Below are 19,863 nucleotides of genomic sequence, written 5' to 3' on the forward strand. Positions count from 1 at the left end.
TGTACACTCCGGGAAGAGAAAAAAAAAACCCTGTAATAGGCCTTAGGTCAGCTGCATTGATTTAACGCATTACTTAGGCTGCCAGAGCAGAGGTAGAATCTCCTCGCGCTGCATTAGGAGCGCCTCAAGCCTCCTTTTGATCAAATCTCTGTGAAAGATGAGTGTCATGCCCTCTTCAAGCCAGCTGTGAGGGGACTGCCCTGCGACTGGAGGAGCGCGCTGGAGCACACCACTGCGGGGCAGCGAGGTGAGAGCTGGCTGCAGAGGTGAGAGGCAGACACAACTTCGTACTGTAGGTCTGGAGAACACCAAGGGGGAGGATCTTATTTCACTCCCCTGTGCACAGCCTGAGCATACATCAGACCTTGAGGTGCTCAGAGTCAGACAAGAGTAAAGAGGCGTGTGATGGTTCTGCCTTAGTACTTGTACAGGCAGGAGTGTTTCCAGTACTTCTTTGTACAACTCACTGAGGGAATGGGAAACTGTTTTATAGCTCTGGAAACATAAGCACAGTAAGAATGTCTGAGGTAAGGAAAGTTCTTTGCAGTTCTATATGAATGTGTATTTTTTTTTGCTGTGCAACTTTTACTTGTGGTTATGCACTGTGGAGATATAAAAAAATCTAGCAATGGTGTTGTTTTGGGTAATGAACAATGGAGATGAGAGCTGTAGGGAGCTGTACTCTCCATTTCTTAATTACGAAAGGTACTGTGAAAGTAGAAAACTAGTTTATGTGAAAAATCCTGGTTTTCTTTCTGCTGTGCACTGTAAACAACTGTATGACTTTTCTGTTCTACAGTCAGTAATGCAGAATTGCAGGCTGATTATAATAAGCAGAGCCATCACTTGTGTAATTGTTTTCCAATTGAAGTAGTAGCATGTAAATCATAAATACTTGACAATGTTTAATTGTACGAGTCCTCAATATACATTAATAGCAATAAAATCTGTGATTTGTGACTCAGATGTGTTCTGAGTCAAGTGCTTAAAGAAGATACATTATCATTAGCATGACGTATAAATGCACTGGAGAGCAGACAACAGTGTAATTTCACTACGAAGTTCTTCAGAAATTACCACTAAAGTGGAATCTAATGTATGCCCTTTATATACAATTTATTGTTGACTATTTAGCATCCAGAAAATAAGGCCAGTAATTATTTTCTTAGGATCAGCCTGTTTGTATTTTGGGGGAAGAGGCAGGGGAGCTGGGGGGGGGGGGGGGGGAAGTGAGTGTTTGTGTGTGTGTGTATTGGGGGGTCCGGCTTTTTAAATACATTGCACTAATTAAGAGGTTAAATGCATCAGGATACAAGGCGCTTATTTAATTTATTTTGATTATTTTTTCCTCACATAGAAAAATAAACATGGTTTAATTGTCAGCCCATACATAATGAGGGTTTGTTAGATGTGTGTGAGATACAGCATTTTACTTTCTGGTTTATTAATTGGCCAAATACTTCTAGTTCTCTGCGTAACGAATCCTTGGTTTAAAAATGAGGCGAGGGCAGATCGGTAACCCAGGGGAGGACTACTGATATACACAGGCTGTGGTTTATCCTTCTGTAAAATCCTGCGGATAAAAAGTGACCCTGGTTTTTCTTTTCGTTCTTGTTTTTTTTTTTTTTCTTAATGTTTTTCATTAAGAGCCAGGAGCCAGGCAACATGCAGGTATTTTGGGGATGTGGGTGAGAGAAAATGAAATAAACTAGTTTTGTTTTAATTAAAAAAAAGCCCCAACATTGTTTGAAAGGCATTTAGCAGTCAATTTTCACGTCTGATCTGAAGTTGGAGTTTATTGTGCTCATTTAGCTGAGGTTGTTGTTCAGGCGATTTCTGTATAAATTTTTGTAATTCATGTAACTACTTGGCTTCTTGAACCTCGGGAGCTGATTGTTTGTCTTATCTTGGTGAGCTAACTCTGTGTTATGTTGCAAAACCTTGAGGCATGTTGTGTTTCTTCGTGTTCCTGCAGTCTGCAAGTGAAGTCAGCTTCATTAGTTTCATGATGGCACATCAGTGCATGGCTGGTGTTGCCGCTTCCTTCAAGCTACTCCCGGAGCATGATCTGGGCTGCCTTGGTTTGGATAAGCTTGTAAGGATTTGTCAGCCAGATGTGACAAGATTGTCAAGAGGCAAGTAAAGAAGGAGATCTGATATTAATCAGTGCATAGCTTGGAGCCAAACTTTCTCAAATGCAGTGTAGTAACATGTTCTTCTCATTTACTGCTTCTCTTTGTGGCTATAGAACTGCCACTGTCTGAGTTTGACGGTTAAAAGGGATGCCAGCTAATAGTCTTTAATTGTAAGAATACAATTCTAGGTGGGAAAAGATCATATGCTTCTATTTTTAACTTCCTTTTGTAAAATACAGTTCTGTTTACTGCAGTTCACTGAAAAATATGCAAGCGGTGTGTTAGACAAATGTCTCTGTTTCTGTACTTTGGTTTTAAAACAGTGAAATTGTGGCTCAGCTCTCAGTGCTGGAGGAGTGGGAGGTGGGGAGCCTCACTCCACTTAGGTCATGGTGCAAAGTAGGACTAGCATTATTTGTAACTACTAACAGTTCCTGTTGGTTTTCTTTGTTCTAGTGATTAAAACAATATACACTTTCTAATTGCTGCTTTTACAGAAAAGGGGGAAAATACAGACTTTTGAAGAGCGTATCATTTATATTACATTAGATCTACTTACCATTATGTGTATACTGTTAGTAAGTTTTCTTCGTAATCAGCATAATTTCATTTCTGTTTGATTTAAACTCTAGAGTTTTTAACAGTTTGCAGCTTAATCAGACTTTTATTTGGATAATAGGTGAACATGAGAAAACTAATGTTATGGAAAATACATTTTTGTTCTATTTTATAGATATGTTTTTGCTTGATCGGTTTTTATAAATTAATTTTTTTGATTATTCTTTGAACTACTGAACCATCTCTAACCTTTCCAGAACCCTAAAATAATGGTCTCTGCAAACATATCCAAACCTGCAGGAAAGCCAAATCTTCAAGGAAACAGGCAAAATTATTAAAATTATTATTGGGCCACTTCATGCGCTTCACTATAGCAGAGATGAAATTCTGCCTGCTTAGGCTGCAACAAGCTTTTGCCTTTTGATACCATATGTCTTGACTTCCAGCTTCCATGCCTGTTCATGATACTGTTAAAAATTCATTCATACAACGCTGAGCGTTTCATCCCATTTCTCATCAAACCAGCCAGTGGCTGATTTTGTTTTCAGTAATAAAGACTTCATTATGATAATGTTAAATACATCTCTGACAAGAACAGAAATGTTTTCATTTAATTTCAGATTTTTGCTACATAGACACATTCTAAATGCACTTTTTGGTATGATTTGGCATTGAGTAAACATTTTTCATGCAGATTTGAGCTAAATTTTAGGTATGGAACTTGAATTCATCATTCCAGAAAAACATCTATCCAGGGAAGAAAAACTATTGGTTTGGCCTTCTGGATCATTTCCTGCCCTCCTTTACTTCAGTGGTGCAGGAGCTCTCCCAGTGTCTATGTACTGGGCAGCCAGTAGTTTTTGTCCTAACAGAGGCTACAGTTGAAGTTTTATAGCAAGCATCATTGTCTGTCTTCTTTTTAGTTTTTACTTCTTGCTATTTTATTGCTAGTTACAATCTCAAAAATCTGCTTAGGGACTGAAATGTCAATATTCAGCCTAAAAAAAAAAAATATTATTGAGGGAATGAGGAAAAGTGTCAATTTCTAACATTCCTCAGTCATTTTGAAAATAAAAAAGAATGACGTTTTCATTCCACACTTTAAAACCATGGTAGGATTGTTTCTTTAAACAAATAAGTGGGAAAAAAAGTGGCAAAACACAAACTTTTGACTTCGAATTTCAAATATAGCTGATTATCAATGAGAAATGGGTATTTTTTCATTTGAAAGGACCTGATATCTGAAAGCCACTTAAGATCTTCCTCACGTGTGTTCACTAAAAGGGAATACTGAGTTTCCAAGTTTTAAATTGTGAAATTACCAATGGAGCCGACCCTGTTGCGTAAAATATTGCGTAACTGCAGCACCATAGATAGTATCACGTGTATGTGTACAAATACTGTTTGGGTTTAAAATTTCTGAAATTTCATTAAATGAAATTGTGTAATGCTGAATGTTTCAGAGAGCTGTTATTTTTTTATTATTATTCTTTAATCTACGTCTTTGCTCTGTAGCAGGGGAAAAAAAAGGAAAAAAAATAGGCATTAATATTTCATGGCTTTGAGACTTAAGCATCTGTGTGAGGAGCTGAAAAGTTAGGATTGTCTTTGAAACATTAACTCACCAACATTGCATATATAACACTTTATAAGCTAGGTAAAGACATATTTTAAAGGGCTTGCCGTTGATTTATACTAATATTTTTCATTTCTATGATATTTGTGAATTTGGGTTTATAACACTTATTCCTTGCTAACATGGGGCTTGGTGTTATATATTTAATTAAATTTCAGTTCATGGATAGGTCTGTACTTTCACCATTTACTGTGGCACGCATAGCATGGCAATACAGATGAACAGTATGCACACAATTTATTTGCTACATTAAATGGCATCTTGTGCTTTATCATAAGACCTTTCACACCATTTCTGTCCAGTGACTTATCCAGACTCCTAAAGCCTGAGCATTTTTTGTCATGAGCACGCAGCACTCTGTTACTTATTTTTGGAATGCACTAAGAAGAACAATTCTTCCTGTAAATTTATGAAGAAAGGAAGTCACTTCAATACCTTGTGATAGACACGGCTTAATACTCAGCAAAACATTTCTGCCCTATGCAGGCCAGGGCAGGTATGCCAGTGGAACCGTAGCATTGTAGTCTCTTTCAGAATCAAAAGTAAATAATTGTAAGAAAATGATAATGTGACATTTTTCATTCCTCAATTTGTATTTCTTGTTTTCTTTTCCAAACTGAACGGTAAAAGAGGATCTAAATGCGTGCCCAGGTCTGACCAAGCTGTCTGTCAGCACACACCTGTTGTTAACAAGTGAGATTAATTGCACCATAACCCAATGTATCTACAAGCATGTTGCTGAACGGCAGAATTAAGTTTTACTGTCCAGTGCTTTTTGTTCAAAGAGCAGCAGTCTGAGTGTGTGCTCACACACACACACGCGTGTGCTCACATTCTTTTCTCTTTATAATTATTTTGACAGTGCCATTAACAAGAGTTGCCCTAAGGGGCCCTTTAGGGTAAGTGACATGCATGAGGAGTGATTTTCATCCCACAAGTTATGCTGCGATTAAAGTTTGGCCTTGTAGCATGCTGCCTCTCTCAGAAACGGCTCCCTTCTGCTCCCTCACCCTGCTGCTGTGCCCGGGACTGCCCTGAGCTCCTCTCCGTTAGCTGCTGCTGAGCCCAGAGTGGCTCTAGGATTGAGTCTGATTTAGTTCAGTCTCATCTCAGCTCCTTGGTCTCAGGTCTGTTCTCAGAGAATTTATTTAACAAAGTGGTGACACATGGACTTGTGGCCCATAATTCCGTAGCCAGCTAAAACTGTCTTTTAAATCCACAAGCATGGTTGATTTGATGGGGTGGTGCCATCGTGTGAAAGTATTACCTAATTTCAGTTCCATCTTACTGAGCTTTTTCACTTCCTCCCTTCACGTTTTAGATGGTTTTGAGGATATTTTGGTTAATTATTACAAGGACAGTTAAACATTTTTAGCTCAAGGTGCTCAGCTACACCCACAAGAGAGAGATTTGGTCAAATTCTAGGCCCAAATTATCTTTGTTCAGCCCCACTGAGGGAGAGGCTAATGGGGTAATGCAACTTGCTGCAGGATCTGGGTTGTAAATACTCTTATTTATGTGTATGTTCAAGCTGTGGCTGTTTAAAAGGAGGTCAGGTTTTGGTATCTGACCCCAAATAAACAGTATGAATATATACATAAGGATCCAGATAATTAATGGGATGTATTCTGTGGTCTTATCTAGAAAATGTATTCAACTTGTGGCCTTTGTGTTCTTTTAGGAGTAAAAATCATAACATAATTTCCCCGCAGAGAAGGGGTAAGTGGGAGTTGAGTGGTATTGGCACCAGCCAAAATCTTCAGCACAACAGGTGTTGTTTGGCCTCTGAAACAAAAGATTTTTGTCTGGGTTTCTCAAAGGTTCTTGCACCTCCTGAGCTTGGTAGGAGCTAGTGTGTATGGTTGGTGCGTATGAAAACCAGCCCAGTGATTGAGGAGCCATCGTGGATTTAGGCACTGAGTTATGAGTGTAACTTTGTGTTTAGTGGCACTGCAAAAGGCAAGTCATGGCCCATCTTTTTCATTTGTCTCCTGCTTGGTCTCTTGAGCAGGAGACAAGAATTTTGCTAAATTATTTCACTAATAAGCAGTTTGTCAGATGAATCATCGAGGGCTAGCATTTCAAACATGTCCTCTAATGGAGAAGGTTGGAGCTATTTGGTCGGTGCTGTTTACTCTGTCACTTCCGTGTGCAACTTTTCTCTGCTTAATTAAAAGCTCAAAATATGGATACAACAAACTGTAAGGTCTGTTTTTGCTTGTTTGCTTCTCATGAAAGAAGTTTGTTGTTACTTATTATATTTATTAAATAACTGTATTAAAGGCAGCTGTTACTTTGTAAGAAACATTTTCTGTGAGATAAGACTGTGGAAATAGTGTGTGCAGCATTCAGTGTAGTATAATTGGTAATCTTATAGGGACCTTTTCCTTGTTTTAATACTTTTATGTAATTATTTTAGTCTTAAGTATTTTAAACTTCAGTATAGAAACAGCAGAGATTGCAACAGCCAGATGTACTTGCACAGGCATAAATGTCCATGAATGGAAATCCATTTGTTTCAAGGACTGAGGCAGGCAGTGGATGTGTATTATCAGTGATGTGTGACTTACCAGCATGGCTTTGACCTCAGCCATGACTGAGAACTGTAAACACATGATAGCAGAAAATACCACAAAATTGAACTGAACAAGTTCATGCCAAGTCGTAGCATGGGCCAAGTCTACCTTGTGCAGAGTAACTCAAAGCGGCCCTTGCTGTCAGACCTGTACACATGTAAGTGTGTTTCAGTGCACTATTGCTTGGTGTGTCTCTTTTCCCCATTCCCTATGGGTCCTCCCAGCTCTGCTTACAGGCACTGAAGGGTTTCCATGTTCTGTCCATCCTCCAGGCATCCCTGTTTCCCCTTTGAAGTGAGCATGTAAGGAAGAAGAAAATGGCCCAAAGCCTTTCTTTGAAGGTGCTGCAGGGGCTCCCCTAATGTTCTCTACAGGCAGATGGGATTTATAGCCTTAGTAAACTGGGAATACCTTGAAGCTTTCAAGGAACAATAGAAATGTAAGATATTTAATTTAAACTCTAACAGATATATCAGCGTGCATTTTAGGTTTAATTGTTGAGCTATATCTTCAGTAAGTACTTAACACCATCTGGAGCAGCCCAACACCTTTTGTGATTGCACTTGGAATATACTGGAATATATTTTAATTTCAGTAAACTGCAGAGAGCTCCACAGAGTACAAAAAGCTGACGTCCGTGTTTAGGGAGAACACGCACAAGGGCTAAATATGTACTATGGAGGGGACAGGGTGGGTACAAATACGTATGGGATAGATGATGGAAAAATGGTGTTGGTGTGAGACAGATAAGCACAGCTGAGTTGTGGTACAGTGAAAGTAAGGTGGACAAAATGTAAATTGAGAACTTGTTCTAAATCATGATAAAAAAGACAGTATTATGTATCAGTGGAATATATCCTTAGGTGAAGTGGTAGAAGTTGCCTTACAAAAAAAAAAAAAAAAGGCTAAACCAAAGCTTTGCTCATTGTATGGTGTGGAAAAGCAAAGCATTGACAGAGGTGCTTAAGATAAAGGGGGTTTTAATTAATCTCTGCTTTCAGTGGTTGTTCAAAGGATTCAAACACAGAAGTAATCAAATGTAAATGGGTGGTGAAAAAGGAAGACTTATTTAAACTTTGCAACCACAAGAAACCCAGTGGATAACGGCACTAACAGGAAAGAAAGCAAATTGGCCAGGAAGGCAACTTCGCTGTCATATATAGTTACTGTTTTCTTTACTGAAAGGTGCACACAGATTCGGATTTGTCCTTTAGCTGTGGATTGTACTTCTAATTTAAGAGATAAATGTATCCATCCGTTTACTTCCCTTGCAAATCTCTTGCGAAGTGCAAGCAAGAAAGTATTTCCTAATAACCATACATATGTCCCATGTTTAATTTTAGTTCTGTAAACAAAACAGAGCTTAATTTCTGTGGATTATTCTTAATATGTGAGAAAATTGTTACCTGTACTCTAGGAAGTACAAAGACTTTCATGGTTTAGCTGATTGGCAGACAAAACCAAAAATCCTAATGCTTTACAAATTGATCTTCTTCCCCTATTATAATTCTTGGCTCTTCCTCCACAAGTGTTCTTACTGTAGAGCCCCTGCAAGTTTATTCTATAGAAGTGGGACATGTCCCTGTTTTTTCCTATAGGATATTTTCTCACCAGAGCACGTAACTTGGAGGGTTACATATATTCAGTGGAATTACTTTTTCTGGGAAATGAAGATGAGATGGCTATAGGAGATACAGCTTGTTGCTAGAAGAACATGAAAAGTTACGTCTCATCTAGTGGGAGTTTCACACATTTCTTTCATGTAATTCCTATTTTTATTTGAACCCTGCATTTTAAATTGATAGGAATTTCTAACCCCTGATTGGAAAAGATGTCCCTGTAACACAGCATCAATGGCAGCGTTTTGTCATTAATCCTCATAGCAGAGCAGCAAAGCTCTCATGCTTTTCATGGGATGGCAGTAGCTTTAAAATAGCAGTTTCTAAAGGGAGGGGTAACATTGTGCAAAGAGAACAAGGTTTTTTCTTGGGTGCCAGAAACAAGGGAGGCTGCTGACCTGTGCAATACCAACACTAAACACTATCAGGGTAATCTGGGACTTGCTCTTCCATTTTAGTGGTGTCTGCATTTGCAGCTCTCACTGCATGCAGAGAGCCAGACTGGCATTCCAGTGTGAGCAGAGATCTCTAACTCGGTCCTGACAGAGTCTTCAATACTTGCTTACTTTTTAATTTATTTCCCAAGCCAAAGTGCTGTCAAACCAGAATCCACTTAACACTAAATGAGATTTGGTACAGTTATACAGCCCTTCTCCTCTTGCTGCTTTGTTTTAAACCTGCTGTTAGTATGTTGCAAGCAAGAGTAGGTCCCAAAAGGCTTCAGGAGAGTATAGATGATCTCAAACCTGCTTAGAAATGAAGCCTGATTATATCCCACAATGAGAATGAATTTGTCCTATTAGCTTGTGCTTTTCTGTGAAGGCGGCGAGTGGGTTGCAAAGTAATGTTCAGTAAGTTTTAAAGCGTAATCGAAGCCACATCAATATCTGGCAAAGAAAGATGTCAGCAGTCATGACTTTCAGGCAACAGATGTTAAGATTTCTTTCTCAGCGATTCGTCGTTAGATGCTTTATAATGGCCAGTTTAATCGTTCATCTGTTTCTCTCGTAATGAGGAATTATTTGCATTAAAAAATCCGACATTTGGATTTCCACAGTCCTGCTGGTAAAACCACAGGAAATTTTGATCAGAATTTTCAACTCTATTAAAAAATAATACATAAAATGAAGAAAGTGTTGCTGATAATGGGTTTAGAAAGATCCATTTGTGAGGGAGAGAGTGACTGGAAAGCAATAACAAGATCCATGATGATAGCATAAGATCTATTTTTTGAAATATCTGCCTTATGTTTCTGGAAAATGACACTAAATTAATAGACCTAAATGAAAGGATTGAACTTTAAAAAATTTCCACTTTAATTTCCATCTACATTTCCAATCCTTTAATTACAATTCTGAAGTTTTACATGTATGCAATATAGAAAGTTATTCCTTTGTTCTATAGAATGAAATTGTATGTACATTCCACTTGTTAGGAAAATAAAGCTCATTAAAAGACTTGATATAATTACAGTACCTTAGAATAAGCATATAAAGGACAGTAGGATTAACAGGCAAAAGACAAGCATATAAATCTCAAGAAGTTTTGCCAAATTTCTCTTCATTGAACTCTGATATAAGTTAACTTGGGAGATAATCAAAGTGCATCTTCTAGAAGTGCCTTTTTAAGTTGAACAATGAATGAAGATTTAGAATTGTGACTCACTGATTATTTTAAAAGTTAATTTTGCCATGTTATATATTCTCTGTGACTATATTAACACAAATGTTGCCAGAGAAGTTTTAAGAGACACAAACTGGGTTGAGCACAAATGAAGGGGCAGGCTACCAACCTGAATCACGCATGTTTCTTCTCAGGGATTCTTACAAGCCATTTTTTAAATCAGCAGCAGATCCCTGATTTGAGGGTATACTTTGATATGTTGGCAGTATGCAAGCTAATTTCATCTAAGGCTGGTGTCCAGAAGCAGTAACATATTGACTTGAGAGGGGATCAGTTCCATATTTAGAAGAGAAGGGAACTTCACTCTGTAATAGCCGCTTTCATAGACATAAAGCAAAATGTCCTCCTTTTACTTTTTGCCTGTGCAGTCTTCTACACATATGCAGGAAGACATAATAAATACATGTATCATATAGAAAAAAGATGTTACGCAAAGCTCTGAAATGTGGGATTTTGTGCAGTATATCTTTCTTGTCTAAGTACACAAATCAAGAAGAAAAAATAGTTTTGAAGGTCACTGGTTTGCAGAACATGTCCAAAGGAAAAGGAATTTCAAAGATTTTGAAATCTTAATTAACTTATCATCATGGCAGCTTTCTTCATTGTGCATATTTCTGTTACTTCTTGCAGAAAAAGGAAGTAATCTTCTGTAATATTGTCTGGAGGGACTGCAAAAGATGCATTCGTGGAATTCACAGTAGTTTACCAAACCTAGCAGGGTTGCTTATGGTAGGGGTTCAGTCTGTGCGAGGCACAGAATATTATGTATGTACAGAGGGAGAAGACTTCAACTGCATTATTGTTGGATATTTTGTGATAGAAATGAATCAGCAGCCAACTGTGTCTTTTTTTTTTCCAACCTTTCTGTAAAAAAATTATGGCTTTTTGTTGTTATATGAAAGTATTTTAGCATCTAAGTGAAAATATATCCTCTATTAAAGTGAAGCAATTCACACTGTGTGGGGTATTGATGTGTATTTTATCACTTTATGGGGAACACAGAGTTTTTTCTCAAGAATTCAGTATTTTGCAATGGCTCCTTTAAAAGATTAAAGGCAAAATGATTCAGAGATTTCAATAGCCCTGTTGCCACTTGTTCTGATTCTTCAAATAAAGATGAATCTCAGCATCAAGTCACTGCAGTTTGGAGACGTGCATGTAAGCTAACTCCTCAATAAGCCAGCTACTGAGATTTTAAAATCTCAGTCCAAATCCAGTCATTTAAAGCACTAAGCATCCAAATATCCTGCACAAGCTTGTTTGTAATAGATTGTTGTACTTGTTGTAGTGTCTTGTTCTGCCCTTAATCAGTCAAATTCTTCAAACCTAAAGAAATGTGCATTGCAACACCCAGTGAAATTATCTTTCTCTTAATGTCATTTTCATTTTAAGCACCTCCTGCATTCATTTTCCTTAGTCTGATTGTCCAAAAACTTGCTTCTTTGTGTGTTTTTCAAAGCTGCCAATGTGGGGATGCCTGCATTGAAAAGAAGTTACTTTTCAAGTCTTGTCTTGCTTTTCTATGGGTATTAATAAGTAGAGGAAGTCCCCATTTTGCATATGACCCTTGGAGCATGAGTAGCAGCCAGTGGTGGGTATAACTGCCTTATTTCATATTTGCTGTCTGTACTTCAAAACATAACATGTTTCTTTAAAACCAGAAAATTGCAGACACGTTACAATTGCATAATCTTTTTTATTTATTTATTCCAGTGCAGACTTTCTGCACATTAATTTCTTCACTTTCCCTCTCTTAATAAATACTCCATTTATACAGGAACTATTCTCAGTATCAGATCTAAGCAATACAGAATCTTACAAATGCTTTGCTCTATAGCGATCCCTATGGTGCTTTAACTAGGACCTCAAAGTTGTCTGTCTGCCTTTTGCAGCAGATGGGCACATACAGAAGTAAGCATGTATTCCTGGAAGCAAGTTTGTTTCACCCTGTTGGTTAGGAATATCTGAATACTAATTTGATTTGCATTATAGATGACCTCGGTGAGAGTAAAGTGATGCACAAATTGAACTGTGCAACTGGTTGCTATTTCTGCGTGTTCTTTATTTTGCCTATTATCTTTTAAGCATTTCTCTTATCAAGTGTGACTGCTACAGTGTGTGAGGAGCTGGAGTACTTTTTGATGAGCTTTGTTACTGAGAAGCACTAGTGGACTCCTGTATCTTGGACAGGATACTTATCTTCTATGTGGATACTGCTGTACATAAGGGATGGCATCTATGCAGAGATAAGGCATTGCTCATTAGAACTTCTTATATTGCAGTACAGAGTTCCAGCAAAACTTTGAGTGGGACTTTCATCTGTATGTCTATTTTCAAACCTTCCTTGAAAAAAGTGGGCTTGCATGAAGATGGTAGCTGAGGTGAATGCACAAGAACACTTTATTATTGTTATAAAGGTGCTTCTGCCTAAACAAATCTACAGAAGTGTTGCATGTATGACATTAAATATTTTGTTTCTATAATATTCTAGTGTTCTATACGGTGTCTGATCCTCTTTAAAGCAGAGGTAATCTTGAATAACTCAGGTTTTGCCTAGGCTATTTCTATTGCACATTGATAGGTATGTGCTGGTATGCTAACTCTGTCTTCATGTGGATTTTATGGGTGGATTTTATATCTATACTCTGCACACTCTAGACGGTGCTTATATATTACTTATCATCCTTTCTATTGATTTCCAGGCTATCCGATGCACTCTCGTGAACTGTAGCTGTCAGTGTTTCAAACCTGGGAAAATAAATCAGCGACAATGTGACCAGTGCCGGCATGGATGGGTAGCACATGGTAATATTTGTTCTTGCAATCTATATAAAACCTTTTAGGATCCTCCTCGCTATAGCATGCTTTTTATGCCACCCCTCACCCCCCCCCCAAACCCCAGTATTAGTTATATTCAATTTTATCTATCTCTTGTGACTCAAGTTTATTTACATTTTGTAATTTTATTTTCAGCCCTGAGCAAGTTAAGGATTCCCAGCCTCTACCCATCAAGCCAGGTAGAAATAGTTCAATCCAATGTTGTTTTTGATATCAGTAGCCTCATGTTGTATGGAACCCAAGCCATTCCTGTGCGCCTTAAAATTCTGCTAGATCGGCTTTTCAGTGTACTGAAGCAGGAAGAGGTGATACAGATTCTCCATGCCCTGGATTGGACACTACAGGATTATATACGTGGATATGTGCTACAGGTATTTAGAGGGGCTTTTTAAATATACACATGTAATTCATAATGTGTTCTAGCTTAGTCTTGTCAGTGGTTTGCAATGTGTTAACAATGTGATACATCTGAAAGGCAGTAATAGACTTGTACAAGCTTAGCACTGGAAAAAAAAGGGTGGATTTTTGGTCATTGCTCTCGCCTTTAGTCAGGCTTATCTGAAATCTTCCTACTTTGTTCATATCCATCAACAAAGGTAAATCAAGAGAAAAAAGAAAAGTTACTGGGAATGTATAAAAGTAAAGGCTTTAGAATTTGTGCTAGTATTATTTAAACAGGGAGTTTACTTTTATACGGTAGCATAATACATTGACAAATAAAATTGCCATCTTTTTAAACACCAGGGACAATGTTCATCTCTGGTGTGGTGCTACTGACCTTACTGGAGCTACATCAAGAATGAATTTGGCCCTATGTGCTTACACTGATGTTAGTCCTTGCTACTGTGGAAGTTACCTTTTATGTAAAGTAACATTATGATCTTAAATTATGACACGAATCAATATTTAATGGTCTTGATAATCTTGCTTTTTAGTGTTAGGATTAAAAATACGGAATCAATTACCTTGAACCTCTACCACATGAAAAATTTATAATGTTACGTTCTTCATCATCTTAGGAACTCTTACATGCACTGTGAAAAATCTCAGTAGGCCATCAAATACATGTTCTGTGATAAAATATTTATTGTAGTTATTGGGAAAAGTTAGGCATAGCTAGAGTTTGAAAGAACTCCAACACTAGTGTAATTACAGCTGTGCTCTGTGAACACTGGCAATAGATCAATACAGGTTCATTTGTTCTCTGATCTTAGTTGCTTGGAAGATTATTAAACTTGCTATGAAAGAATACTTGACTTAAATGAGGAGCTAAATCTTGGTCTGATTGCTCCATCTCTGCTGTCTGTACTTACATGATACTAACTGTTGTTCAAATGACGTGTCTTAATTTTTGTGGAAAAAAAATAGTTTATTGGAAAGTATTACTGTCAGTCTGAAAGAAATAATATAACTACTGTAGTAAAATTTGGAAAGAGGTATCACAGAATTGGCATTAATCTCTCATTAAATAGAGCAAGTTTATCATTTCACTAGATATGAAGTTTTAATCCCTGAAAAAATGAGAGATTCAGGGGAGGGGTTTTTTGTTTGCCTTAACTAATTTTGGACTCATTCAAATATTTTTGGCTTTAGGATGCTTCAGGAAAGGTGCTGGATCACTGGAGCATAATGACCGCTGAAGAAGAACTGGCTACTTTGCAGCAGTTTCTTCGTTTTGGAGAAACTAAGTCCATTGTAGAATTAATGGCAATTCAAGAGAAAGAAGGGCAGTCCATTATAATACCACCACCAACTGCCAATTTGGATATTAGGGCATTCATTGAGAGCTGCAATCAACACAGTCCTAATTTTTCTGCTTCCTTGGACAAAATGAGTCCCACCAACATTCATCCCTTTGAGAATATTGTAAATAACATGGCTTTCATGCTGCCATTTCAGTTTTTCAGTCCAGTGCCTCCACCTTTGATAGGTTCACCACCAGAAAGACATTTGATTGAGCAAGGTCAAGACCATAGCAGTGAAACTAAACAAGATGTTCAGATACCATTTTCTGAAAGCAGCTTCTTAACTTCTAGTTCTGCACCATTTCAAGTTGAAAATGAGAGGAGCATAAATGGTCCAGATGTCACCACTAAAACAGAAGATGATGCCCTTTTAAGTGATTCCAGTTCACATAATGCAGCAGCAAAGCTTGAAATGACAGCACTATCTCCAGAAAACAAAATGAAATCTGTTGAAAAGAATGGCGCTGGGCCAAGGAAAGGGCGTGTTTTCTGCACTGCATGTGAAAAGACATTTTATGACAAAGGTACTTTGAAAATACATTACAATGCTGTTCATCTGAAGATAAAGCACAAATGCACAATTGAGGGTTGCAATATGGTATTTAGCTCTCTGCGTAGTCGAAATCGTCATAGTGCAAATCCTAACCCCAGACTCCATATGCCAATGAATAGAAATAACAGGGATAAAGATCTAAGAAATGGTTTGACCATTGCTGGACCTGGAGATAGTAAAAGGACAGAGTTTACAATTTTAGCTCCGGATAGCAGAACTATTACCAGCTATGCCAGCTCTTGTACAGATTCAAAGGGTCAGGCTGGATTTCCCAGTATTGGGCAGAATGGTGTCCTCTTTCCAAACCTGAAGACAGTACAGCCTGTTCTTCCTTTTTACCGTAGTCCAGTCACACCAGCTGAGCTTGCAAATACTCCAGGTACTCTTCCTTCTCTGCCTCTTGTTTCCTCCTCTATACCAGAGCAGCTTGTTTCAAATGAATTGCCATTTGACATGCTACCCAAGAAGAAATCTCGTAAATCAAGCATGCCTATTAAGATAGAGAAAGAAGCTGTGGAGACACCAAATGAAAGCAGTGATGTTGCCAGTTCTGAAGATGATACACGTCTGCAAGTGGTAAGCGACGGAGAGCTTGAGACCTGTGAGCATAAGATAGAGAAGCGGGTGACCGACAGGGTGGAAAAGCACCCCCATTCAGGTAATTCATGGAAATCTGTCTCTGGGGTAGAGGGCCCAAAGTATTTTGAATCTGTCTTTGCACCAGATAACAAATACATCAAGGATATCTCTGAGAATGAATTGCATCACTATGAGAAAGAGGTTAAACCAGAAGAAAACCAGCCATTAAAAATAGTTTCCCATGAGATTATGTATGAAGATCCAAAACACCACCACAATGATGTTATAAAACCAATGACTGAACCCCCCGTGTATATTAAAGAGCAGTCAAAGCGCAGGATTCCTAAAGATGACTGCCCTGAATTGCAACACCACTTGCTGACCGGGGGGTTTTTCAGCACTTTGTCAAACAGGGGTGCTGCCATTCCTTGTTTTGAAGACTCTAAAGATATGGATCATGTCAGTCAACATGCACTAGGGATTCAGAAGGAAGAAAGCCGCTTTCATTGTGACATCTGTAAGAAGACTTTTAAAAACCCTTACAGTGTAAAAATGCATTTTAAAAATGTACATCTCAAAGAAATGCATATTTGCACAGTTGAGGGCTGTAATGCTGCTTTCCCTTCTCGTAGAAGTCGAGACAGGTAAGAAAATTATGAGCAAAATTGTATTTATTTTACCATCACAATGGAGCCTAATTTGAATTTAAAATGAGTGTTTGAGGAATGGAGCCTGCAAAGATTTTTTGTGTATCCTCATATAACAGGTACGATAATTTATCAGAACATTCATGAAATGAAAATCCATTGAAAGAAACATTTCCTTTCCACTAGACAAGGTATTAAATAAAGCCATGAAAATTTCATAACTGACAAATACTGCAATAGTTGAAAGAATACTTTAGAACATAAAGGGAAAGCCACAAGGGTATGAATTCAGCAATTTGCCAATAGATGCATGTGTGAACTTACATGTTTATTATGTACTATCATGTGTATTTTAATATATACAGTGCTCTTTAACGAAAAAGCAATGAGATCAATTCAGGAAGTCTTCACTTGCTCTTGTCCTTGCTTTACTCAAGGATTTTGAACAGACTGGTGGGGAAAAACCCATAAGAAAAGTAAGATTACGCTATGTCGGTACAAAAATTAACATTACATGGTGCTAGTTGAACTAACACTATCTGGTGTGTATCCACATTGGTAGTGCTTTTATGTGTGATTGCATACTAATTCCTAAAGTATATCATGATTTTAATTCAGTTTACTGTTAGCTGCAGTCTTGTGTTGCTGTAAATCACTTCATTTCAGCCTATTGTATACATAGAAGCAAGAACTGAAGCTTTATTGTTGACTATCAGTTATGTATCTGAATTGATAAGTAATAGATAACAAACCTGTTAAAGTGCAACTAAGTGTTGTAAGTTTTCTATCTCTCCTGTAAGAGTGTTACTGCAGCTTTTGGCTGCAGGAAGCATGCCTGGATAGTTGTTCAGAGTGACACAAGGTTTAGATTGTCTGTAATCTGCTAGGAGTGCTGGAGCCAGCTGATGCAGTCCAGAGAGAGGATGAACTGGTCTCTGAGGACTGGCCGCTGCATCTGAGATGCACAGCTTCATCTGCTGCCTGCATCTTCCCAGATGTGAATTCCTCTCCACTGTAATTGTGATATGGGCCACAGGAAAGAAGGCCAGCAGTAGGATTTGCATTCACATGCCATGAATTCCTTTCTGCACCCATACATTAAGTTTTAACATAGGTGCTTTTGGAAGATGGTTTATAAAAAAAAAAAACAAAATAACAGAGCCAACTCACAAGAAAGTTAACAAGCTTTGTGCAAAACAGTAGTTATGTGAAACAACTGAGTTATGTGAAACTTCGCAGAAGTTTCTAGACGAGTGCTGTGACTGCAAGTGCCACATTTCTATGCACATTTGAACAGTTCACGGTTCAGATTAAACCATAATGGCAAAGAGAAAAATTAATATTTTCCCTGTCTTGCAATAAATTGAATCTCCTATCCAGAGCCTGGAAATTTTCAGTGAGCTGATTGGTTGTATTCAGTGGCCAGCAGGGATTTTCATATGTTTTGGTGGTTTTAAACTGAATCTAGAGATGCCCATTTGAAACCTGCAAGTTGCATAAAATGTAAAATTCCTTACTTCAAGGAAAATCCTGTCAAGTGAAAGCTCTGTACTGATGTGTACAGCTGCACCCTGGCACATGGTTACAGTATTTGAGATCATCAGTATTTTTTGCAGACTCAGGTGTCACTCCTTTCCTGCATTGTCCATTGGGAAAGAATCTTCTTACTGCCCTCAGTCCATTCTCTGGTCTCGGTTCAGTATGCAGGTTTTTGGTCTGTCCTCCAACTCTTTTAGGCCCAGCACTAGACCTAGTGGAGCAGACAGCTATCCACAATGCAGGAGAGAATTTGAAACATTGATTTCTGTAGAGTTATTTCTGATATATGCCAGTGCAAGCAAGTTCAGATCATCTGTGTGCACTCCCAGTGTGGCAGTTGGTCAAATTAGAAGTATACAGTTCATGCATGCTACTAAATATTGATTTTTTTCTTTGTTAATAATCATTATGAAACCGCTGTTAAGTGGGGCAAAACGCTTTCTTGCTAAGCTTGTCTTTGTTCTTCTAGACATAGTTCAAACCTAAATCTTCATCATAAGCTTCTGACTAAAGATACACTGGAATTCAACAACCATTTCAATGCAACATACCTCTTGAAAGACATGGCTAAGGAGTTTTGCCAAGATGTCTCTTTAAAACAACATGTTGGACATACTTCTGTAATCTTCAAAGGAATGAACAGAACAGGCAGCTTCGTTTTTCCAGTGAGCAAAATTAGAGAACCCTGTTCTGAGAGTTATGGATACGATCCATCGAATGATGGAGCTGTTCTGGATCTAAGCACTACTTCCAGCATTAAATCTGAGAGCAGTGCTCATTCTTCTTGGGATTCTGATGGAGGAAGTGAAATATGCACCATGCCCATGGATGATAGTGATGAAAGCTGTGAAGGACCCAGCCTAATGCCCAATGATGAACTCTACCAAGACTGTACTTTAATAGAGAAAGCTAATCAAAACTTTACAAATTTAGCTTCCAGTTTGCCGATAACTTGTCATATATGTCAAAAAACTTACAGTAATAAAGGAACTTTCAGGGCTCATTACAAAACTGTGCATCTTCGCCAGCTCCACAAATGTAAAGTCCCAGGTTGCAACACCATGTTTTCATCTGTTCGCAGTCGGAACAGGCACAGTCAAAATCCTAACCTGCACAAAAGTCTGGCTGGGTCACCAACTAGCCTACAGTAAGATCATGCTGATCTGCATTTATTTCTGCTAAGAATCATTTCAATTAAGGAATGTGTTAACATTAGTTTTATTTAAACTCATTTGACTGCTAGCCCACTCAAAAAACATGGTCAAATTCTTTTCTCCTGTGTGTGCTCTCCAGCAGTTTCATTTAGCAAAGCTTGGTGCTGTAGTTTTTGTGCAATTGTTTGGCTTGATGTTAAATAGCTAAAGCTTCCGTAAAGAAAAGAAAGCATCTTAGAAATGGGGGAAATATGGAGACATTAACTAAAGTATTTTTGATACCTATGAAGTATTACTTGCCAACAGTAGGAGCTTCAAATGAGAAACATCATCCCTTGTGTTTACATGTTAAATTAGTTGTTTTATTGTGGGAGAAATGAGTAAGGATTGGGGTGAGTTTCCTCTGGTTGGGTTGAGAGTTTTGGGGCTATCATTTCGTTCCTGAGACCATAGTCTGAAGCTGACTTGCAGTATTATTTGAATGTGGTATTTGCATTTTAGTATCTCCCAAAATCCAAAAGATAAATTACAAATTCGGGAAGACTTTGCATACAGTTCAAATCTGAAAATCCTGCAGTCCTTACTCTTTAAGTTGGCATTT

General features: G+C 38.0%; 1 protein-coding gene across 2 annotated transcripts in view; it reads left to right on the forward strand.

Annotated features, from left to right (window-relative positions):
* BNC1 (basonuclin zinc finger protein 1) overlaps positions 1-19,650 on the forward strand; it is a 76,712-nt gene extending 57,062 nt beyond the window's left edge. Inside the window, exons 1-5 of one of the 2 annotated variants that reach the window (XM_057430721.1) lie at positions 391-527; positions 12,910-13,012; positions 13,181-13,416; positions 14,639-16,566; positions 18,578-19,650. In XM_057430721.1, coding sequence (XP_057286704.1) covers positions 519-527; positions 12,910-13,012; positions 13,181-13,416; positions 14,639-16,566; positions 18,578-19,259 — 2,958 coding nt within the window. In that variant the 5' untranslated portion in view covers positions 391-518 and the 3' untranslated portion in view covers positions 19,260-19,650. Of the gene's footprint in view, positions 1-390; positions 528-12,909; positions 13,013-13,180; positions 13,417-14,638; positions 16,567-18,577 lie in introns of those variants that run through there. The other variant, XM_057430778.1, reaches the window with a different exon arrangement.
* Positions 19,651-19,863: the final 213 nt, after the last annotated feature.

The sequence above is a fragment of the Pezoporus wallicus genome, unplaced genomic scaffold, assembly GCF_028554395.1.
Source record: "Pezoporus wallicus isolate ANWC-B61680 ecotype Strahan unplaced genomic scaffold, APGP_CSIRO_Pwel_v1 contig_3952, whole genome shotgun sequence".
Taxonomy (NCBI): domain Eukaryota; kingdom Metazoa; phylum Chordata; class Aves; order Psittaciformes; family Psittacidae; genus Pezoporus; species Pezoporus wallicus.